Below are 19,292 nucleotides of genomic sequence, written 5' to 3'. Positions count from 1 at the left end.
ATCGAACCTGTGTCCTCATGAATGCGAGTCAGATTTGTTAACCACCGAGTCCCGATGGGAACTCTCAACACTAAGAACTTCTGTGTGACAAAGATAAATTATAAAATGCAAACCATAAGGATGCATTTGGAACATATGTAACTAACAATTAGAATTGGAATCTGTAAAGTACTCCTACAAATGAACAGTAATAAAAAAGGCATAAAACCCCATGAAAAAAATGGGCAAAGGATATGAGCAAGCAACTCACAGAAAACAAAGTGTTTAAGACCAATAAACTCACAAAAAAGTGTTCTCTCTTCTTAGTAATGAGAGAGTTGCTAGTTAGAACAGCGTGATACTATCCTTTCAGGAAATGACTAATACTAACTCATCAACCAGGTCTCTGCCCAGATGTCCTTTCCTCTAGGAAGCTCTTCCTGGCGTTCTGGCTGGGTTACGTGACCCCCTCGCCACCTCCTCCCTGGCCCTCTGGGGTCTCCTATCTCAGCCCTGCCCACCCTGGTTTGTCGCGGTTTGGGAACAGGTCTGCCCCTAAAAATGCGTTGTAAGCTCCAGGAGGGCAGAGCGGAGCTAACGTTATGATGGGTCACCGATGTGTCGCTAGCACTGCCTCACACATGGCTGGGAACAGGAAGGCCCTCCAGGAATATGTGTGGAATAAGGGAATGAATGAAGGGGGAAACAGGTCAAGTCAATGACAAAGCTGGGATTCAAACCCAAGTCTGTCCTGAGAGAGGAACCTAGTGTGGTTGATAGCCCGCCATCTCTTCTTCGCTAAGCCCTGTCCAGAGTCCGGGCACACAAGAAGCGTTCAATAAGGGCACTGAAAGCAAACTGCTTGGCATCGAGAGATGCTCAGACCCAGAGGCAGTGGGCTCTCTCCAACCCCAAACTCAGCAGTCCTCCAAAACCATAGAGAGCTGCGCGGGGAACGCCCCTCTCGATGCTCTCACCCTTAGGGGAACGTTGGGAGTTGGCTGGAGGGCTAGAGAGGCCGGAAGTGCAGCGAGCCCGGGGCCGCGCTGGCCGCGCCGGCGGTGGGACGCCTCGATCTCCCTCCAGTCTTCCCAATGCTCAGGGCCTAGGAGGTGAGTCCTCGGGGTGCTGCGACCACAGGACTGGGGCTAGAGGTGCGGCGGGTGGAGATAGCCTGTGGCGAGTGGCAGCCGCAGAAGCCAATCAGCCGTTTCAGTGGCTGAGTGATGGAGGAGATGGGGCGAGGGGAGGGCATCCAGGTGCGAGCCTTGAGGGGGCAGGGCGGTCGGAGGGTCGGGGACAGTGTGGTCGCACCTGGCAAACGGAAGGCGGAGAACCGTGAGGGCGGGGCGAATAAAAAAGTAGGGGCTCTGAGGCGCGAGGCAAACGGAAAGAGAGGCTCCGTAAGGGGCGGGGCGAGCCGGAGGTGGTGGGTGGATCGATGGGGCGGGGCCTTCGAGATACTGCGCGCAAGGTGTCTGGAGCTGGACCGTATGGACTCCTGGGATTTCGGAGTGGGGATGGCTGTGACTGGGTGTTCCTCCCGGGGTGATGGGAATGCCGATCTCGTACTTGCTGCCGATGCTACGCCTTCATTTTCAGACCCCAGAAGGACCTTGCGATGGACGAAGAGGGAGGCCAGAAGCCGGCTGCCTCACCCACAAGGAAGAAATTCGTCATACCACTGGACGAGGATGAAGTCCCTCCTCCTGGGGTAGGACTAGGAGATGAAGGGACTGCTAGGAGGCTTGGAGGGGGGCGGTCTGCGGAGAAAGGGGGACAGGATGGGGCCTTTGGGACCACAGTGTGGGTTAGAAAGTGTTGGGGCCTGGGTCACCTTGAGAAAACAGTCCTTTGCCCTCTGCAAGTCTCATTTTCTCTACCTGTAAAATGTCATGGTCAGGAGCGCTAAGGCAGAGGCCACAAACTGGCAGCTGGGCAATAGTCCTGCGATATGGTTTATGCAGCCAGCACCCTGGTTCTGCAAGGCATGAATTCATTGCTGATATTTAAGAATTGGAGGAGTTCCTGTCGTGGCTCAGTGGTTAGCGAATCCGACTAGGAACCATGAGGTTGTGGGTTTGATCCCTAGCCTTGCTCTGTGTGTTAAGGATCTGACGCTGCCATGAGCTGTGGTGTAGAGGTTGCAGACGTGGCTCGGATCCCGCGTTGCTGTGGCTGTGGTGTAGGCTGGCAGCTATAGCTCCGATTCGCCCCCTAGCCTGGGAACCTCCATATGCCACCGGAGTGGCCCTAGAAATGGCAAAAAGACAAAAAAAAAAAAAAAAAAAAAGAATTGGAAGGTTCGGAGTTCCCGCTGTGGCGCAGGGGGTTAAGAACAGGACGGCAGCAGCTAGGGTCGTTTTGGAGGTGCGGGTTGGATCCCAGACTGGATGCAGTGGGTGAAAGGAATTTCGCATTACTGCAGCTTTGGCTCAGATTCAGTCCCTGGCCTGGAAACTTCCATATAAAGTGGCTGCGGCCATTAAAAAAAAAAAAAAGAATAATTGAAAGTTTTTTTTTTTTAAAGTCTGCACCTTTGAGGAGTTCCTGTTGTGGCGCAGTGGAAATGAATCCGATTAGGAACCATGAGGTTGCAGGTTTGATCCCTGGCCTCACTCAGTGGGTTAAGGATCCCACGTTGCTGTGAGCTGTGGTGTAGGTCACAAATGCGGCTCAGATCTGGTGTTGCTGTGTCTGTGGTGTAGGCCAGCAGCAACAGCTTCGGTTCGACCTCTAGCCTGGGAACCTCCATATGCAGCGGGTGTGGCCCTAAAAAGACAAAAGACAAAAAATAAAATAAAAAAAGTAAAGTCTGGACCTTTGACCTCTTTTGGTAAATAAAGGATCTCATTCCCACAGCTAAGTACTGGCTGCTACCTATGTGCAATAAAGAAAAAGAAGGTAGGCTAAGGATATAGGGTGTGATGGGGAGAAGAGCTACCTTGAAACAGTCAAGGGAGGGCTTCTTGGAGGAGATGATGCCTGTGCAGGGATGTGCAAGAGATAAGAGAATGAGCTATGTGACGTCAGAGGGGAGAGGGAACAGCCAGTGCAAAGGCCCTGAGGTCAGAGAGAACCTGATAAGTTGTAGGGCTGCAAGGAGGCAGTGGGGCTGGAGTAGAGAAAGCCAGGGAGAAGAGGTAGCCAGGCATGAGATCCCTGAGGCAAGGGGGCAGGGACAGATCTTTAAGAGTCTCGAGGGCTGTGGTGACAGCTTTGGTTTTGCTCTGAGGCAGGAGCCACTTAAGGGCTCTGAGCAGAGGAGGGACGTGATATGACTCTGTGGGGAGCAGGCTGTGGGGGGAAAGGGCAGAGGCTGGGAGCTGATTCGGAGGGACTGCAGTGGTCCAAAGGAGAGAAGATGGTGGCTGGGACCCGGGTAGATGCCGAAGAGGTGGGGAGATTTTTGTGTGTCCTCTCGCATTTCTTCCCACAGGCCAAGCCCTTATTCAAATGCACACGGAGCCTGCCCACCGTGGAGACCCCACCCCAGCCGGCCCCGCAGACCTATGCTGAGTACGCCATCTCAGGACCTCCAGGAGGGGCTGGAGCCACACACCCCACGGGGCCAGAACCCCTGGCAGGAGAGACCCCCAACCAGGCTCCCAAACCAGGAGCAAAATCCAACAGCATCATTGTGAGCCCCCGGCAGGTGAGGAGGGGGATGGAGAAGTGGGGCTTTGGGGTTTGTGTGGGAAAAACCATTATAGGAATGACTTTCTTTCTTTCTTCCTTCTTCCTTCGGCCATGCCTGCAGCATATGGCAGTTCCTGGGCCAGGGACTGAGCTTGGGCCACAGCAGTAACCCAAGCCACAACAGTGACAGCTCTGAGCAAGGCCCAGGATCCAACCTGAGTCTTCATGGCTACTAGTTGTGTTCTTAACCCGCTGAACCACAATGGGAACTCCAAGGCTGCATCATTTTACATTCCCACCATCAGGGGATGAAGGTCCCACTTTCATCTTTTCCTCACCATTTGTCATTGTCTGTCTTTTGGATTTGGGTCATTCTAGTGGTGTGAAGTGGACAAAATAGTCCTTTAAGGAGTTCCCGTCGTGGTGCAGTGGTTAACGAATCTGACTAGGAACCATGAGGTTGCGGGTTCGATCCCTGGCCTTGCTCAGTGGGTTAAGCATCTGGCGTTGCCATGAGCTGTGGTGTAGGTCTCAGACGCAGCTCAGATCCCGCGTTGCTGTGGCTCTGGCGTAGGCTGGTGGCCGCAGCTCCGATTAGACCCCTAGCTTGGGAACCTCCATATGCCACAGGTGTGGCCCTAAAAAGACAATACAAAAATAATAATAATAATCCTTTAAAAATTAAAATGGAAGTTCCTGTTATGGCTCAGCAGAAACAAATCTGACTAGTATCCATGAGGTTGCGGGTTCAATCCCTGGCCTTGATCAGTGGGTTAAAGATCTGGTGTTGCCATGAGCTGTGGTGTAGGTCGCAGATGTGGCTCGGATCTGGCGTTGCTGTGGCTGTGGTGTTGGCTGGTGGCTGCAGCTCCGATTTGACCTGTAGCCTGGGAACTTCCATGTGTTGCAGGTGTGGCTGTAAAAAAAAAAAATTAAAATTGGATCCCGCACTCCCTTGCCCAAAGCCTTTCCACGGTCCCTGGTGCCTCAAGCCCAGATGGCCCGGAGCCTGTGGGACTGGGGACCCTGCGGACCCTTCCCGCCCAGCTGCTCTGACCCCCACACCCTTATTAGAGCTGAATTGCACGTCACTTGGTAATTACACGTTCGTCCCTGAGATAGTTTTGTGTACTGTCTGTGTCCCCATGAAGGCAGGGATCTTGGTCCTCTGGTCACAGCTGTATCCCCAGCCTTTAGACACACAGTAGGCACTCAGATACCTGGATGGATCCGAGCTCAACTTGGACAAAGAATATTGGTCTTGGGCTACAGGGTACATCAGGGCGGAGCACGACGGGGGTTGAGGGGGAGGCCGCCGAGGAGATGTCAGGCTGTCGGAGGGGAAGGGGTCTGACCTCATGGAGGTCACAGGCTGCTGTGAGGAGCTTCCTCCGGAGGGTGCTGGGGAGCCATGGCAGAGCTTAGAGCCGGGGAGGGCCAGGCTTGGGTTTTAGAAAGAGCCCTCTGGCTCCACTTTGAAGCGGGGCCAGGAGGGGGTACACCACTGGGGCAGGTGACCTGGAGGTGGGGTGGGGGCTGTGGTAGTGGAGGGGGAGGCATTCACGGGGGAACTAGAAGTTAGACGTCCCACCTGGGCGAGGAGGGGGAGAGGAAAGCCTCTAGAACAAGGCCTAGGTATCTGGATGCCGGGGCCTCCCTGAATTGGAGCCGGGAGTGGGAGCAGATGTGGGGGTCGGTGCTGAACACAGTGAGGTAGACACCTGGGGACAGGTGTCCAGAGAAGCACAGGACACAGGCCGGGCTGAGGGAGCCCAGGGACCCTTTAGTGAAGACCTAGGGCCGAGGAGGAGGGGCCTGGGTCAGGGCCCCGAGAACCTTCCAGGCTGAGGAGGAGGAGGAGGCGTCTGGGGAGAGGAGGGGAGCAAAGCTGGAGGAGCCGCAGGTGCAGAGCAGGAGGAGGGCGGGAGGTGTTGAGCAGACGTGGGGGGAGGGAGCCCTGGGGTGGCCGTGGTTCCAGGGCCACTCTGCTAATGGCTTCGGTCCTTCCTCCCTCCAGAGGGGCAACCCCGTGCTGAGGTTTGTGCGCAACGTGCCCTGGCAGTTTGGCGATGTGCTTCCCGACTACGTGCTGGGCCAGAGCACCTGTGCCCTCTTCCTCAGGTGGGCTCTGGGGGCCGCCCCACCCTCAAGAGGTGTGCTCCGGTGTTCTGGGCCATGGGATGGGAGACCCCGGGGCATGGCCCTGTCAGCCCTGGGCCTAGGTGTGACCCTAGGGCGTAGGAGGCAGAGGTCTTGGCCTGGAGGTGCCTAGGACTAGAGCTGGGACCCTGGACTCTGGGTCTGAGGGAGGAGGGGCTGGGGGCCTGGATCCTGGGCTGAGGGAGGAGGGTGCCTTATGTCCCAGACACTCAGGACTGGAGCCAGGATTTCTCTAACCTTCACCCCAGTTAAACAAGTTTCCTCCCCGCCCTGGGGCCCCTCTCAGAGCCAGACAGGGGAAGTGAAACTCGCAAGTTCCTATCCACTCTGCAGAGTATGAGGGCTGGCGGCTGCGGCTGCAGGGCAGAGGTGTCCCTTGGTTCCTGGGTGGCGGGTGCAGCTGCCCCACCCCCTCCCCGCCAGCGCCCTCTGGAGCCAAAGCGACAGTCTCGGGCTGGGCCCTGCTTCCTGAGACCTGCTGTGCAGCGCCTGGTACACACCCGTTAGGTCTCCTGTTCTCCCCCTGAATCCCAAAGGTCTTCCCTTCCTCAGTGAAGCGTCCGGGGTCCACCCTTCCTGGGAGCCAGAGCCAGGCTGCCCTCACTGCCAGTCCCCTGTGCGCCTTGCCTGAAGGGTGACCTTGGGCAAGTCACTTAACCCCTCTGAGCCTCCGATCCCAGCAAGGCTGTCCTCCTGAGCTCGCCAGGCCCTCTGCATTCCACTGAGCAGGACAAGGGGTCTGGGGATGACCGGGACCTCCCAACCCCGCCGTCTCCCTGCCCGCAGCCTCCGCTACCACAACCTCCACCCAGACTACATCCACCAGCGGCTGCAGAGCCTGGGGAAGAGCTTCGCCCTGCGGGTCCTGCTCGTCCAGGTAGACGTGGTAAGCAGGGGTCACTCCCCTGGCGGCCTCACTGTCCACATCTGTGAAATGGGGAGTGTTGGGCCTCAAGGTAGCCAGGTAGACTATTGACTCCCTTCCAATAAGAAATGCAAGTGGGAGCAGTTCCCGTTGTGGCTCAGAGGTAGTGAACCCAGCTAATATCCATAAGGACTCGGGTTCGATCCCTGGCCTCGCTCAATGGGTTAAGGATCCAGCGTTGCTGTGAACTGTGGTGTAGGTCACAGACACAGCTTGGATCTGGTATTGCTGTCATGTAGGTTGGGCAGCTGTAGCTCTGATTGGACCCCTAGCTTGGGAACCTCCATATGCCGTGGGTGCGGCCCTAAAATGACCAAAAAAAAAAAAAAGAAAGAAAGAAACGCAAGTTGGAACCTTAGTGGGGAATTTCTCACATCTGAGATGGACGCGTGTATTGCCCAGAAAATGGGAGGGTGAAATTACCCTTCCCCTCCTCCCCACATTCCCTCGAACAAGTCCCAGCCCTCTGCCTCCTAAATAGTTCTTTTAAAAAGAAATTATTTTAAATTTTTGTTATTTATTTATTTATGTCTTTTTAGGGCCGAACCTGAGGCATATTGAGGTTCCCAGGCTAGGGGTCCATTCAGAGCTGCAGCCGCCGGCCTATGCCACAGCCACAGCTACGCCAGATCCAAGCCAAATCTGCGACCTACACCACAGCTCACGGCAACGCCGGATCCTTAACCCACTGAGCGAGGCCAGGGATCAAACCTGCAACCTCATGGTTCTTAGATTCGTTTCCACTGTCCATGATGGGAACTTTCATTTTTTTATTTTTTATTGAAGTATAGTCAGTTTATAATATTGTACTAATTTCTCTTGTATAGCAAAGTGACTCAGTCATACATATATTAATACATTCTTTTTTTTAAAATGTGATTTTCCATTATGGTCTATCCCAGGGGACTGGATAGAGGTCCTTGTGTAGTACAGTGGGACCTTACTGTTGATCCATTCTAAATACAACAGTTGGGAGTTCCTGTTGTGGCCCAGCGGTAATGAACTGGTATAGTATCTATAAGGATGCGGGTTTGAGCCCTGGCTTCGCTCAGTGGGTTAAGGATCCGGTGTTGCCATGAGCTGTGGTGTAGGTCGCAGATGTAGCTTGGACCCCACGTTGTTGTGGCTGTGGCGCAAGCTGGCAGCTGTAGCTCTGGTTTGACCCATAGCTGGGAACTTCCATATGCCGTGGATGTGGCCCTAAAAAGCAATAAACAAACAAACAAACAGTTTGTATCTACTAACCTCAAACTCCCAGTCCATCCACTCCTTTCCCCTCTGCCTTGGCAACCACAACTCTGTTCTCTGTGTCTGTGAGGCTGTTTCTGTTTCATAGACAGGTTCTTTTGTGCAACGTTTTAGATTCCACATATAGGTGATATCATATAATATTTGTCTTTCTCTTTCTGATTAACTTTACTTAGTATGATAATCTCTAGTTTCATCCATGTTGCTGAAGATGGCATTATTTTGTTCTTTTTTATGGCTGAGTGTATTCCTTTGAGTGTATACCACATCTTCTTAATCCATTCATCTGTCAATGGACATTTAGGTTGTTTCCATTCCTTAGCTATTTTGAATAGTGTTGCAGTGAACAGAGGGGTGCAGGTATCTTTTGGTTGTTGTTTTCTGCTGCATGTATCTTTTTGCTTTTTTGGGTTTTTTTGTCTTTTCTAGGGCCGCATCCGTGGCATATGGAGGTTCCCAGGCTAGGGGTCGAATCGGAGCTGTAGCTGTCTGCCTACTCCAGAGCTACAGCAACGTGGGATCTGAGCCTTTTCTGCGACCTACACCACAGCTCATGGCAACACCAGATTCCAACCCACTGAGCCAGGTCAGGGATCGAACCTGCAACCTCATAGTTCCTGGTTGGATTGTTAACCACTGAACCATGACGGGAACTCCGCATGTGTCTTTTTGAATGAAAGTTTGGTCCAGGTCTGTGTCCAGGAGAGGCATCCCTGGATTGTGTGGGAATTCCATATTTGGGTTTCTGAGGAATCTCCATACTGCTCTCCATGTGGCTGCACCAATTTACATTCCCACCTGCAGTGCAGGGGCCTCCTAAATACTTTCTTGAAACTGTGTCACCCTCTTTATCCTCACAGCCTGGCCCTGATGCAGGTGCTTTCCTCCCCTGCCTGGGTCTCGCCCTAGCCTCTTCTCTGATCCCGTGGCCTCCAGCCTTCACCCCTTCTATCCTTACAGCCAGAGGGGTCTTGTAGCACACAGATCTGACGTCCAAAACCCTCTGCGGCCCCCCCATGTCCCCCCTGACCCATGAGGCCCTCCCTGCGTGACCTGATCCCTGCCTGGCTCTCCCCCTCATCTCTGCGCTTCTACACGATCACCTTTCATTTTCCATCCCCCGTCCCGTCCCATGGTGGCAAATTGGATCCTCCAGCCCTCTTTCCCGCCTTCCCTCTGTACACGCCCTTCCCCCTGTCTGGAATCCCCTGTTCTGCTCTCCTTTGTTGCCCTCACTCCTCATCCTCCAGGTCCCGCTCAGATGTCCCTGCTTCCAGGAAGCTCTTCCTTGATCCCCCAGGCAGGACAGACACTCCTCTGGCTCCCCAACCCCAGCCCTGGCCTCTCTGTGTCATCACTGTCTGGGCACTCTCTGTCCCCGCACCAGACTGGGAGCCCCAGCAAGACAGAGCTAGGGCTGTCGCTGTCACCGCTGGGTCCCTGCACTGCCCTGCACAGGCCGGGCACTCCGCCAGAGGTTAGGGAGTGTCAGTTGAGTGAAAGGCTCTCCTTTTGAGACTCTTATTTCCTTGTTTCTCCCAGATCCCTCATTCTGATTTTCTTCTCTACCCAGAAAGATCCGCAGCAGGCCCTCAGGGACCTGGCTAAGATGTGCATCCTGGCCGACTGCACCCTGATCCTCGCCTGGAGGTGAGCCGGAGACTGCCCCTCAGGTCAGGCTCTCTTCAGAGAATCACTGCCCTGCCCACCCCCGCCTCTTCCCAGGAACTCGCCGTGGGAGCCTGGTCTAGGCCCTGCCTCTCTGGGCCTCAATTTCTTTTTATTTATTTTAAAAAAAAATTGGGGGGCAGGGGGTAGGGCACGACTTTGGCATGCACAAGTTCCTGGGCCTGGTGCTAAGGATCTGGTGTTGTCACTGCTGTGGCTCAGGTCGCTGCTGTGGCACAGGTTTGATCCCTGGCCTGGGAACTTCTGCATGCCTTGGTATAGCCGAAAAGGAAAAAAAAAAAAAAAAAAGTGACAAACTAAGAAAAAAATACTTGCTGTATATGCAACAAAGTCTTAAAATCCCTAACTTAAGTATGTATGTGTAAATGTAACTTTTATACAGTTCACATATATTTAAATGTTTGTACTCATAGGAATGTATTTAAACATTTATTTTATATATATATATAGAGAGAGGGAGCGAGCCTCCTACAGTTCGACAAGAAAAAGATAGTGCGGGAGTTCCTGTCTGGCTCAGGGATAATGAACCCAACTAGAATCCATGAGGATGCAGGTTCGATCCCTGACCTCCCTCAGTGGGTTAAGGATCTAGGTTGTTGTGAGCTGTGGTGTAGGCAGCAGACATGGCTTGGATCTGGTATTCTTTTGGCTGTGGTGTAGGCCGGCAGCTGCAGCTCCAATTCCACCCCTAGCCTGGAAACTTCTATATGCCTTGGGTGTGGACCTAAAAAAAAAAAAAAAAAAAAAAGACAAAAAAAAGAAGTTCAACTTTAAAAAGTCTACTAGATTGCCAAAAACACACGAGAGAATTATCAACCATACACCTAATCTGGAAAAAAGTAAATTTTTAAAAAACGAGGTGCCATTTTTCACCCATTAATTTGGTGAAAACGTCAGGTTGGTTAATAAGAAATGGGCACCTGCATGTTTGGTTGACAGGAGCCCTGATTAGCTATTAAGACAGAAAATAGACCTTCTCCTCGATGCAGAAATTCCTGCACTGGGGCCGTCTCCCTCTTGGTCACCCCAGCTGTGTGTGCAGATCCACAGGGTCTCAGGCCTTCCCGGCACCATGGCTACAATAAGCTGCAGGACCAGACAGCATATTTTAACTTATATATAAAGGGAAGGAAATGAGCCATGTTTATGAACAGATGCGGATGTGAATAAATTAAAGGGGTTATAAGGCTCCAGGCTCTGAAGTGTTGACCTCCAGGGAGGGTGTGCGGGGTAGGTTCCGCTGGAGAGGGAATTCTATTCTCTCCCTTCTCTTGTCTTCTGAATATATAATGGTTCAAGTTTCTTTTGTTAAAAATTCATGTAGTTGAAAAATCAGAAGCAAGGGAGTTCCCGTCGTGGCTCAGCAGAAACAAATCTACTAGTATTCATGAGGATGCAGGTTCGATCCCTGGCCTTGTGGGTTAAGGATCTGGCATTGCCATGAGCTGTGGTGTAGGTCGCAGATGCAGCTTGGATCCAGCTTTGCTGTGGCTGTGGTGTAGGCCAGCGGCTACAGCTCTGATTCGACCCCCTAGCCTGGGAACCTCCATATGTGGAGGGCACGGCCCTAAAAAGACAAAAAAAATCAGAAGCGATTTTATATATATATTATATATTATATATACATACCATATAACATTTAGTATAACACATAATAATAACATATAATAACCCAGGAATGGGTTTTTAGGCCAAAGGATAAATGTGTTTGCAATTCTGTGACATCCCTTGGGTGTATTACCTCTATACTGTTTGACTATTTGGAAAAATGTATTTATGTATTAATTGTATACTAAAACAAAATATTCGGAGTTCCTGTTGTGGCTCAGCGGGTTAAGAATCTGACTAGTATCTATAAGGATGCACGTTCAATCCCTGGCCTCATTCAGTGGGTTAAAGGATCCAGTGTTGCCATGAGCTGTGTGGGTTAAAGGATCTGGAGTTGCCTCAAGCTGCAGTGTAGGCTGGTAGCAGTTGCGGCTTGGATCTGGCATTGCTGTGGCCGTGGCGCAGGCCAGGAAGCAGCTGCAGCTGATTCCACCCTAGCCCAGGAACTTGCGTGTGCCACACGCTTGGCTCTAAAAAGACAAAGCAAAGAAGTCCTCTGTGTTGCCCCTGTTACCCCTCTCTCCCCCAACCGGCTCACAGACCTCGGGAAAACACTCACTTATATTTACCGGTGTATTCAAGGATATGATAAAGGATGCAGATGAAGAGGTACAAAGGGCAGGGTCCGGGACCCTGCCCTGTGTACCTCATCGCGTTGGCGTGTTTGCCAGCCTGGAAGCTCCTGAAACCTGGTCCTAGTGACGGGATTTTATGGCACCTTCTCACGTAGGCATGATCACTTATTAATTCCATTTCCAGCCTCTCTCCCCCCTGGAGGATTAGGGGTAGGGCTGGAAATTCCAAGCTTCTCACCATGGCTTGGCTATCAGCCCCCATCCAGGAGCCCTCCAGTCACCTCGGTGGAACTCAAGATGCCCCTGCTGCTCTTATCACTTAGGAATTCACAAGGGTGCAGGAGCCCTGTGCTAGGAACAGGGGTGGAGGCCAGTATGTGTATGTTTTCTGTTATCTCACAGTAGTCTTTTCAGATTGGCTTCTTTCGCTTAGCAGTGGGCTTTGAAGGCTCCTCCAAGTCTTTTTCACATCTTGGCAGTTCATTTGCTGTCACTGAATACCGTCCCACCGCCCTGATCCGTATCCTGTATAATATTCTACCCGCACACTAGCCCCCTCTTGGTGGACTCTTGAGTAGTTCACAGGCTTTTTTTTTCCCTTCACTTTTTATTGTTTGGCAGCGCCTGTGGCACGTGGAAGTTCCCGGGCCAAGGACGGAAACCCACGCCATAGCTGTGACAACCCAGATCCTTAACCACTAGGCCGAAAGGGAACTCCAGAAGCTTCTGAATATTAAAGGATTTGGACAGTGCCTGCAATGCACCTAGGCCCCCGCATGGGGACTATTCCCCATATCTTGACATGCAAACTATGGAATTTTTTTTTTTTAAACTGTGGATTATTTTGGACTCATTAAGTAAATGGGGTCGAGCTCCGTCTGCGGGGTGTGATGCGGAAGGACGTCCCGACGACCGGTAGAGAGCGAGGTGACAGCAGCTTGCAGAGGCAGATACTGCTCGCTACTTTGTGTCCTGAACAACTGCTTAATAACAGTAGCAGTAATAGTCCTGGCTGCAGTGAGGAAAGGGACAAAGCCCATGGGAAAAACGTAGAATTAGAAAAATGACTGTTTCTTTCAAGACTATACATCAAAGTTAAATCAACAAACGTTGCTTGCCGGGTAGCCTTTGAGGGCAAAGACGATGCCTCAAGACAAATCTTCATGTACTTGCCCTCAACTCAGTACTCAAGTTCCCAAGGGAAAAAGGGCCAGGTTTTCCCTGCTGCCAGTAAACTTGGGCGCCTTTATCCGCCCCCACGCACAGACCCTTTTAGTGATCTAGTTGTTTCAACTACCTTTGAAACACTTAATTACATGTCCGGAAAAAAAAAAAAAAACCAACCAAACAAAACAGTGCCTAATGGCAAATGTAATGGCGATTATGAAGTCATGTTATTTGCCATAAAAAACTCAGCACTCAGCGCCCAGAGCTTTCCCTTTGAAGGCAAGTGACGTGAAAAACCTTCAAAGCTCCGTTTTTCTCAGTACTGGGAGTGGAAAGCTTCGTGAGATGGTCTTCCTGTGGTTGGGAAAATGAATCTCCAGAGGAGCTAACCTTTCACCAGGCTTAGCACTTAGAGAGTGCGGGTTAGGGTTAGGGTTACTCTTTCATTGTCACTGGCATCCACCCCATTTTACAGATGAGGAAACAGAGGCCAAGAGAGATGAAAACCACTGGCCCAGGGTGATTCAGGTGGGAAGTGAGACCTGAACCCAGCTCATCAGGTTTCCAAGCTCTGGCGCTTAGCCAGAATGATGTGCCAAGATGTGCCCGCCCCCAGAAAGGGCTATTGCCAGGAGACATTTGGGGGAGGTCAAGAACGTTGATTTTGGGGGTGTCAGCAAATGAAATTAATCTAAAACATGACCTCTCCCCCTTCCCGGGCTGACCTGAATGCCTCTCACCACAGCCCCGAGGAGGCCGGGCGGTACCTGGAGACGTACAAGGCCTATGAGCAGAAGCCAGCAGATCTCCTGATGGAGAAGCTGGAGCAAGACTTCGTGTCCAGGGTGAGGCCCCCTCTCCTCTCGGCCTGGGCCTTCCCCTCCACCCCCTTCCTGGGAGGGTTTGAGCTGCAGTTCTGGTTTCCAGGCAGACCTCTCCTCCCCAGTCCCACCCCCAGCTTCCTGTCCCTTCTCCCACCCAAAGAGAGCTAGAGGGGTCTTCCCAAGCACAAACCCCATCCCACCCTCTCCAGTTCAGAGCCCTGCCATGGCTCCCCAGTGCCCTCAGGGGAAGCCCAACCTTCTCACCATGTCCCCAAGGGCCTGTCCATCTGGCCCAGCAGCCTCATCACTGTCACTTCTGTCTGCCCGTTCTGTTCCCTCTGCCGGATTAGCTGCCTAGTCTCATCTTTCCTTCATCTCAGCTCTGATGCTTCCTTTTTTTTTTTTTTTTTTTCATTTTTGGCTGCCCCCTCGGCAGTTTTGGAGCTCCCAGGCCAAGGATTGGATCTGAGCCACAGTCATGACTAAGCTACAGCTGCAGCACCGCTGGATCCTAAACCCACTCTGCTGGGTCGGGGATCAAACCTGTGACCCGGCGCTCCCAAGACACTGCCAATCCTATTGCGCCACAGTGGGAGCTCCTGATGCTTCCTTCTCCAGGAAGCCCTCCTAGATCCCCAGGCCAGGTCAAGTGCCCTCTCTGGGCTCCCCCAGTCCCAGCCCTGCCTCTCTGGGTCACCATGTCTGGAACTGATTTATCTCCTGCACTGGACTGGGAGCCCCAGGAGGGCAGAGCTGGGGCTGTCTTGGTCCCTGCTGTGTCCCAGCAGCACTGAGTACCCAGTGGGTGCTCAGGGAATTGCTGAATCTGGGCTCCAATGCTGGAGTACCGGAGGATATCCACAGCCACCCCTGAGGTGGGTACACTGAGGACCCCCATTTGCCTGAAAATGGAGGCCCCAAGAGGTCAGTTCCCTTGCCCGGGGTCTCACAGGGAGTAAGCAGCGGGGCCTGGTTTTGAACCTGGTTCCAAATTCAGAGCCTCCGGTTGGCCCCTGGCAGAACTAGCTTGGAATAAATGGCATTCATCTTCTCACCCAGTGACTGGCAACCTATCATCCACTCTGAGATGGCCTTTTAATCATCAAAACACATAGTAAAAAAATCACACCAATTGGCACAACATTGTAAAGCAACTATATTCTAGGAAAAAATTTTAAAGGAGTTCCTGTTGTGACTCAGAGGATTAAGAACCCGACTAGTATCCATGAGGATACTAGTTAGATCCCTGGCCTTGCTCAGTGGGTTAAGGATCTGGCATTGCCACAAGCTTGGGCATAGGTTGCAGATGACTCGGATATGGCATTGCTATGGCTGTGGCATAGGCCAGCAGCTGCAGCTCTGATTTAGTCCATAGCCTGGGAACTTCCACATGCTATGGGTGCAGCCCTAAAAAGAAAAAAAAAAAAGATTACATAGATGCCAAAAATCTCATTACTATAGAAAAACCTGTACTTTCTGAACCCCAAATTGATCAAACAATCTGAATCAAAAGAAAAGGCACCAAAAAAAAAAAATTCCTTTTTTTTTTTTTTCTTTGCTTTTTAGGGCCGCACCCACCGCATATGGAGGTTCCCAGGCCAGGGGTTGAGTTGGAGCTACAGCTGCCAGCCTCCACCACAGCCACAGCCACGCCAGATCCTTAACCCAATGAGCAAGGCCAGGGATCGAACCCACAACCTCATGGTTCGTAGTTGGATTCGTTTCACTGCGCCATGACGGGAACTCCCCAAATAAGCATCTATTGAGCACCTCCTTCATGCAGGGCAGTCTGGGGACTCTGTGACCCAGCGCCACCCTCACAGGCTCAGTCTGGTTCTCCTTTCATCTCCCAACCCACCTCCACCCTCCTCCTTCTCCAGGTAACTGAATGTCTGACCACCGTGAAGTCAGTCAACAAAACCGACAGTCAGACCCTCCTGACTACTTTTGGGGTGAGGAACGTTCCCTTGGGCCGAAAGGCATTTCTGCCCCCTTGCCTTGTGGGGGAAGCCCCTCGCCCATTGCCTTCTACCTCCTGCCCCGTCCTTCCTGCCTCCCTCCCGCAGGACCTCACTTCCTTCCAGGAACATCTTCCACCCCTGATGAGCTGGGGCAGGGGAGAGCTCTGTGCTCACCTCCCCTGACCCTTCACCCCTCCCTTCCCCAGTCCTTGGAACAGCTCACAGCTGCATCGCGGGAAGATCTGGCCTTGTGCCCTGGCCTGGGGCCTCAGAAGGTATGAGCCCGGGGAATGAGCTTGAGGGCAGGAGAGAAGCCCAGAGACATGGGACCTCAGATCCCAAGTCTCCGGTTTCGTAAGGCCTGCAGTGCCTCTCCTACAGATGGGGAACACCAAGGCCCGGAGAGGGTGGGGACCAGCCCAATTTCACGCAGCTGGTCTGGGATAAAATTCAGATGGGGCTGCTTCTCTCCTGGCCCCCAGAGTCCCCTCCACGCTAGGAGAAAAAGAACCAGAAGCCCACTCCGATGTAGCGCACACACGGCTCATTTAATGACCGGTTCCTCTTTTCTCTCCCCTCCCCTCCAGGCCCGGAGACTCTTTGACGTCTTACATGAGCCCTTCTTGAAAGCGTCCCGATGAGCTTAGCTGCCCCCAGTGTGACAATAAAGCATTTTCCTGGTCCAGGCTCCGGCCGGTGTGCAGGTGCAGTCACTGGGAGGGAGGTCTTCTCTGCACTCACCTTCTGATGGCCCAGGTGTCACCTACGGGCGGAGACTACACTGCTTCCTCCCCTGTCCTGTGACTCTGGATTCAGCAGCAGCTTTGGGATGCTGTCTCCAGCACCCGGCTTTCCTGGCCCCGCTTTTTCCTCTTCTTGGTGGATGCTGGATCTGGCCTGGCCTCAGGCTCCCCCTCAACTGGCAGCTCAGCCTCCATCATCTCCCCATGTGGGGTAATCATCTCAGTCCCCGGCTCTGTCATTCTGCGCTCTCTTTCTTTCTTCTTCTTCTTCTTTTTGGCAGATGTTAGATCCGCCTGAGGTTCAACAGCACCTGGCAGCTCGGGCTCCACCACCTCTTCCTTTGGTTCCACCGCCTCTTCCTTTGGTTCCACCACCTCTGTCGCTGGCTCCATCATCGCATCTTGCCGCTTTTCTTTCTTCCTTCTCTTTTTGGTGCATGCCAGAGTGGCCTCAGCCTGAGGCGCAAGAAGTTCAGGCTCCAGCATCTCCCCTGGGACCTCCAGAGGTTTCGTCTCTGGCTCTAGAGCCTCAGTCCCTGGCTCCCTCATCACTTTGTACCCCTTTTCTTTTTTCTTCTTCTTTGAGGATGGCAGTGGGATGGCTTCCTCCTGCGGCTCCATCTTCACCTGCAGCTGAGACTCGACTATCATCCCCTCCACCGGCTCCATCCCTTCGGTCTCCTGCTGCCTCCTCCTCCTCTTTTTGGTGGGGGATAAGACTGCCTCATCCAGAGGCTCAGTTTTCACCACAAGGTCTGGCTCCACCATCTTTTCTTCTGACTCCAGCATCCCCACTTCTACGTCTTTGGGCTTCTTTTTCCTCTTCTTGGTGGTGGATGGAAACAGCATTCCCAGAGGCTCCGACATCTCAGCAGCAGGCTCTGTTGCCAGTGAGTCTCTCCTCTCCAGTTCATGCAGCTGCTGCTTTTTCTTCTTCTTCCCCACATCCATTTCTGGGGACCCCAAAGCTGTGTCCACCTCCAGGGCTCCATGCTCAGGCAGGGCCTCCTGAGGAAATGAGGCCTCTGGAATATGTCTCTTCTTTTTCCTCTTCCCTGACGCCAAGACCGACCCAAGCCCAGTGACTGGAGAGCTGCCTCCAAAGGCACAGAACCGAGGCCTGAGGCCAGGGGGAATCTGTGGTGGGGGACTTGCTGGAATGGGCTGCAGCAGGGTCCCTGTTAAAGACTCCTGGGGACCCTCAAAGATCCTTAGGCTGCCCTGTGGGGAAGGGGCACAGGTGAGTCCCCCTCCCACCTCTGCTGAAGGGGCCAGCAGGGTTGCTTCTCCAGCCTGGGAGCCATTGCTGCTGAGGACCCGGTAGCGGTGCCGCTTGCCTGCCAACTTGCCTTTCACAACCTGGGAGCCAGAGAGAGGCACGAGCCGCCCATTGAGGCTGAAGGGAGAAAGAGGGAGGGCAGAAGCTTGATCAGATTCTTTTGGGGAGACAGGTGCGCAGAAGCAACATTTCTAGGTGCCCCAGGAAAGCCCTTCTAAGTTTCCCCCCAACTTCAGCCACTGGGGCGGGGAGGATTGCCGGGAGGTGGCACAGGACCTCTTACCAGTCCGGGGTGAAGTCCGCAGGAGCCTGGATAAGCCACAGTTCTGTATCAGGGCCCGTCAACGCCTCCAAAGAGAAACGAGTATGCTCTGAGGCTAGGGGCGTCGCAATAAAATTGGGGGGACAAGAAAACCGAGCAGCATCTGCATAAGGGGAAACGGGGGGAGGGGGTGTGTTGACACGCAACTGTCGGTCCCAAATTCCAGGGCGCCTATGGGTCAATCATTTTCAACTTCTTGAGCTCCCCAATCCGCTCACCTCAGAGGTTCCCCTATTTCCACCGACCTAACCCTAGTTCTCGCCACCGGTATTATTCCCCCCACCCCCGCAAAGATACCCTCCCTTTATCTAAATTTCCCCGCGCCCACCATCCCCTGAGGGGTATATTCTCCGCAGGTCCTGTCTCCGAGGATGTCCCTTTTTCCGTCCGAAGACTCAAGGGCGCCCCTTTTTCCTCCCGCCAGCCAACTCTGACCTCTCGGCCCGCCAAGAAGCAACTCACCACTGGACGGGACCGCCGCCATCCCGGAACCCACGCCTCACGTAGACCTAGCATCCAGAGTCACTCAGGCCCCGCCGCCGACCACGTGGAACCGAGGGGGGTGGGACCTTATCTGGGAGCGTCCATGTGGCACAGGAACGCGGGAGGTGTCGCTCGGAGCCCTTCTCGCTCTATAAGCAAAACTGCGGGAAATTTCCACTTGTGCATAGCAGACAAGCGAGAAAACGTCTTTTACCGAAATTCCGCTCCAAAAACAGCTGATTCGCTGTTGGACGGGAGTTAGAGCATTGCCAGGTCCCGGAGGGCGTCCTCCTAGTCTCTCAGCCATGAATTGCTCTAACGTCGTCTTAAAGGGGCAGCCACATTGAGAAGCCCTAACTCTTAAAGAGACAGGAAGATCGATTGGTCTGAAATTCTGAAGAGACAGGTAAGCGTCTAGGTCGGCAGGACTCTGTCCTCAGAGTTACAATTCCTTCGAGGAAAGCCCAGATACCTCGGAAGTTCAGAACTTGAATGGGAGATAGGGGGAAATGGTGTAATGCGGTAATTCCTCCCATGGGCTTTAGGTACCAGACAGGGGCGGAGCTTCTGGGCTCGGAGGGAGCGGGAAACGTAGGGGGAGGAGCCTGTGGGTCCCGGGGCAGAGCCTCCGGACTCCAAAGCTGGACACGCGTGGGGCGGTGCGACTAAGGGGTGGGGTTGTGGACCAAA

General features: G+C 53.1%; 2 protein-coding genes across 9 annotated transcripts in view; one reads left to right on the top strand and one right to left on the bottom strand.

The window, feature by feature from the left end:
* Window positions 1-16,464, top strand: part of ERCC1 (ERCC excision repair 1, endonuclease non-catalytic subunit) — a 25,362-nt gene extending 8,898 nt beyond the window's left edge. The window contains exons 1-10 of one of the 7 annotated variants that reach the window (XM_021093262.1): window positions 758-1,091; window positions 1,582-1,693; window positions 3,419-3,634; window positions 5,636-5,739; window positions 6,565-6,664; window positions 9,525-9,601; window positions 13,736-13,835; window positions 15,695-15,766; window positions 15,982-16,050; window positions 16,363-16,464. In XM_021093262.1, the coding sequence (XP_020948921.1) occupies window positions 1,601-1,693; window positions 3,419-3,634; window positions 5,636-5,739; window positions 6,565-6,664; window positions 9,525-9,601; window positions 13,736-13,835; window positions 15,695-15,766; window positions 15,982-16,050; window positions 16,363-16,416 (885 nt within the window). In that variant the 5' untranslated portion in view covers window positions 758-1,091; window positions 1,582-1,600 and the 3' untranslated portion in view covers window positions 16,417-16,464. Of the gene's footprint in view, window positions 1-757; window positions 1,092-1,321; window positions 1,341-1,390; window positions 1,694-3,418; window positions 3,635-5,635; window positions 5,740-6,564; window positions 6,665-9,524; window positions 9,602-13,735; window positions 13,836-14,250; window positions 15,399-15,694; window positions 15,767-15,981; window positions 16,051-16,362 lie in introns of those variants that run through there. The other 6 variants (XM_021093263.1, XM_021093260.1, XM_021093259.1 and 3 more) reach the window with 6 other exon arrangements.
* Window positions 16,305-19,292, bottom strand: CD3EAP (CD3e molecule associated protein). 2 transcript variants are annotated; one of them, XM_013991968.2, is made up of 3 exons: window positions 18,582-19,292; window positions 18,081-18,222; window positions 16,305-17,914 (listed from the first exon to the last, which is right to left on the bottom strand). In XM_013991968.2, the coding sequence occupies exons 1-3, from the start codon at window positions 18,601-18,603 to the stop codon at window positions 16,588-16,590; spliced, it is 1,491 nt and encodes a 496-aa protein (XP_013847422.2). In that variant the 5' UTR covers window positions 18,604-19,292; the 3' UTR covers window positions 16,305-16,587. The 2 variants fall into 2 exon arrangements, with proteins under 2 accessions (XP_013847422.2, XP_020950215.1); XM_021094556.1 differs by having other exon boundaries at window positions 18,081-18,145; window positions 18,582-18,930.

Source organism: Sus scrofa, chromosome 6 (assembly GCF_000003025.6).
Source record: "Sus scrofa isolate TJ Tabasco breed Duroc chromosome 6, Sscrofa11.1, whole genome shotgun sequence".
NCBI classification, from domain to species: Eukaryota; Metazoa; Chordata; class Mammalia; order Artiodactyla; family Suidae; genus Sus; species Sus scrofa.
The sequence above is the reverse complement of the archived record's forward strand: the minus strand, read 5'-3'. Positions and strand labels throughout refer to the sequence as shown.

Bases quoted from the DNA above. Each gene is read 5' to 3' on its own strand.
- CD3EAP (XM_013991968.2), bottom strand. From the start codon at position 18,603: ATGGCGGCGGTCCCGTCCAGTG. The intron at 18,223-18,581 runs GTGAGTTGCTTC...CCCCTTATGCAG, and splicing joins GGCGGCGGTCCCGTCCAGTG to ATGCTGCTCGGTTTTCTTGT. The intron at 17,915-18,080 runs GTAAGAGGTCCT...TTCTCCCTTCAG, and splicing joins GCGGACTTCACCCCGGACTG to CCTCAATGGGCGGCTCGTGC.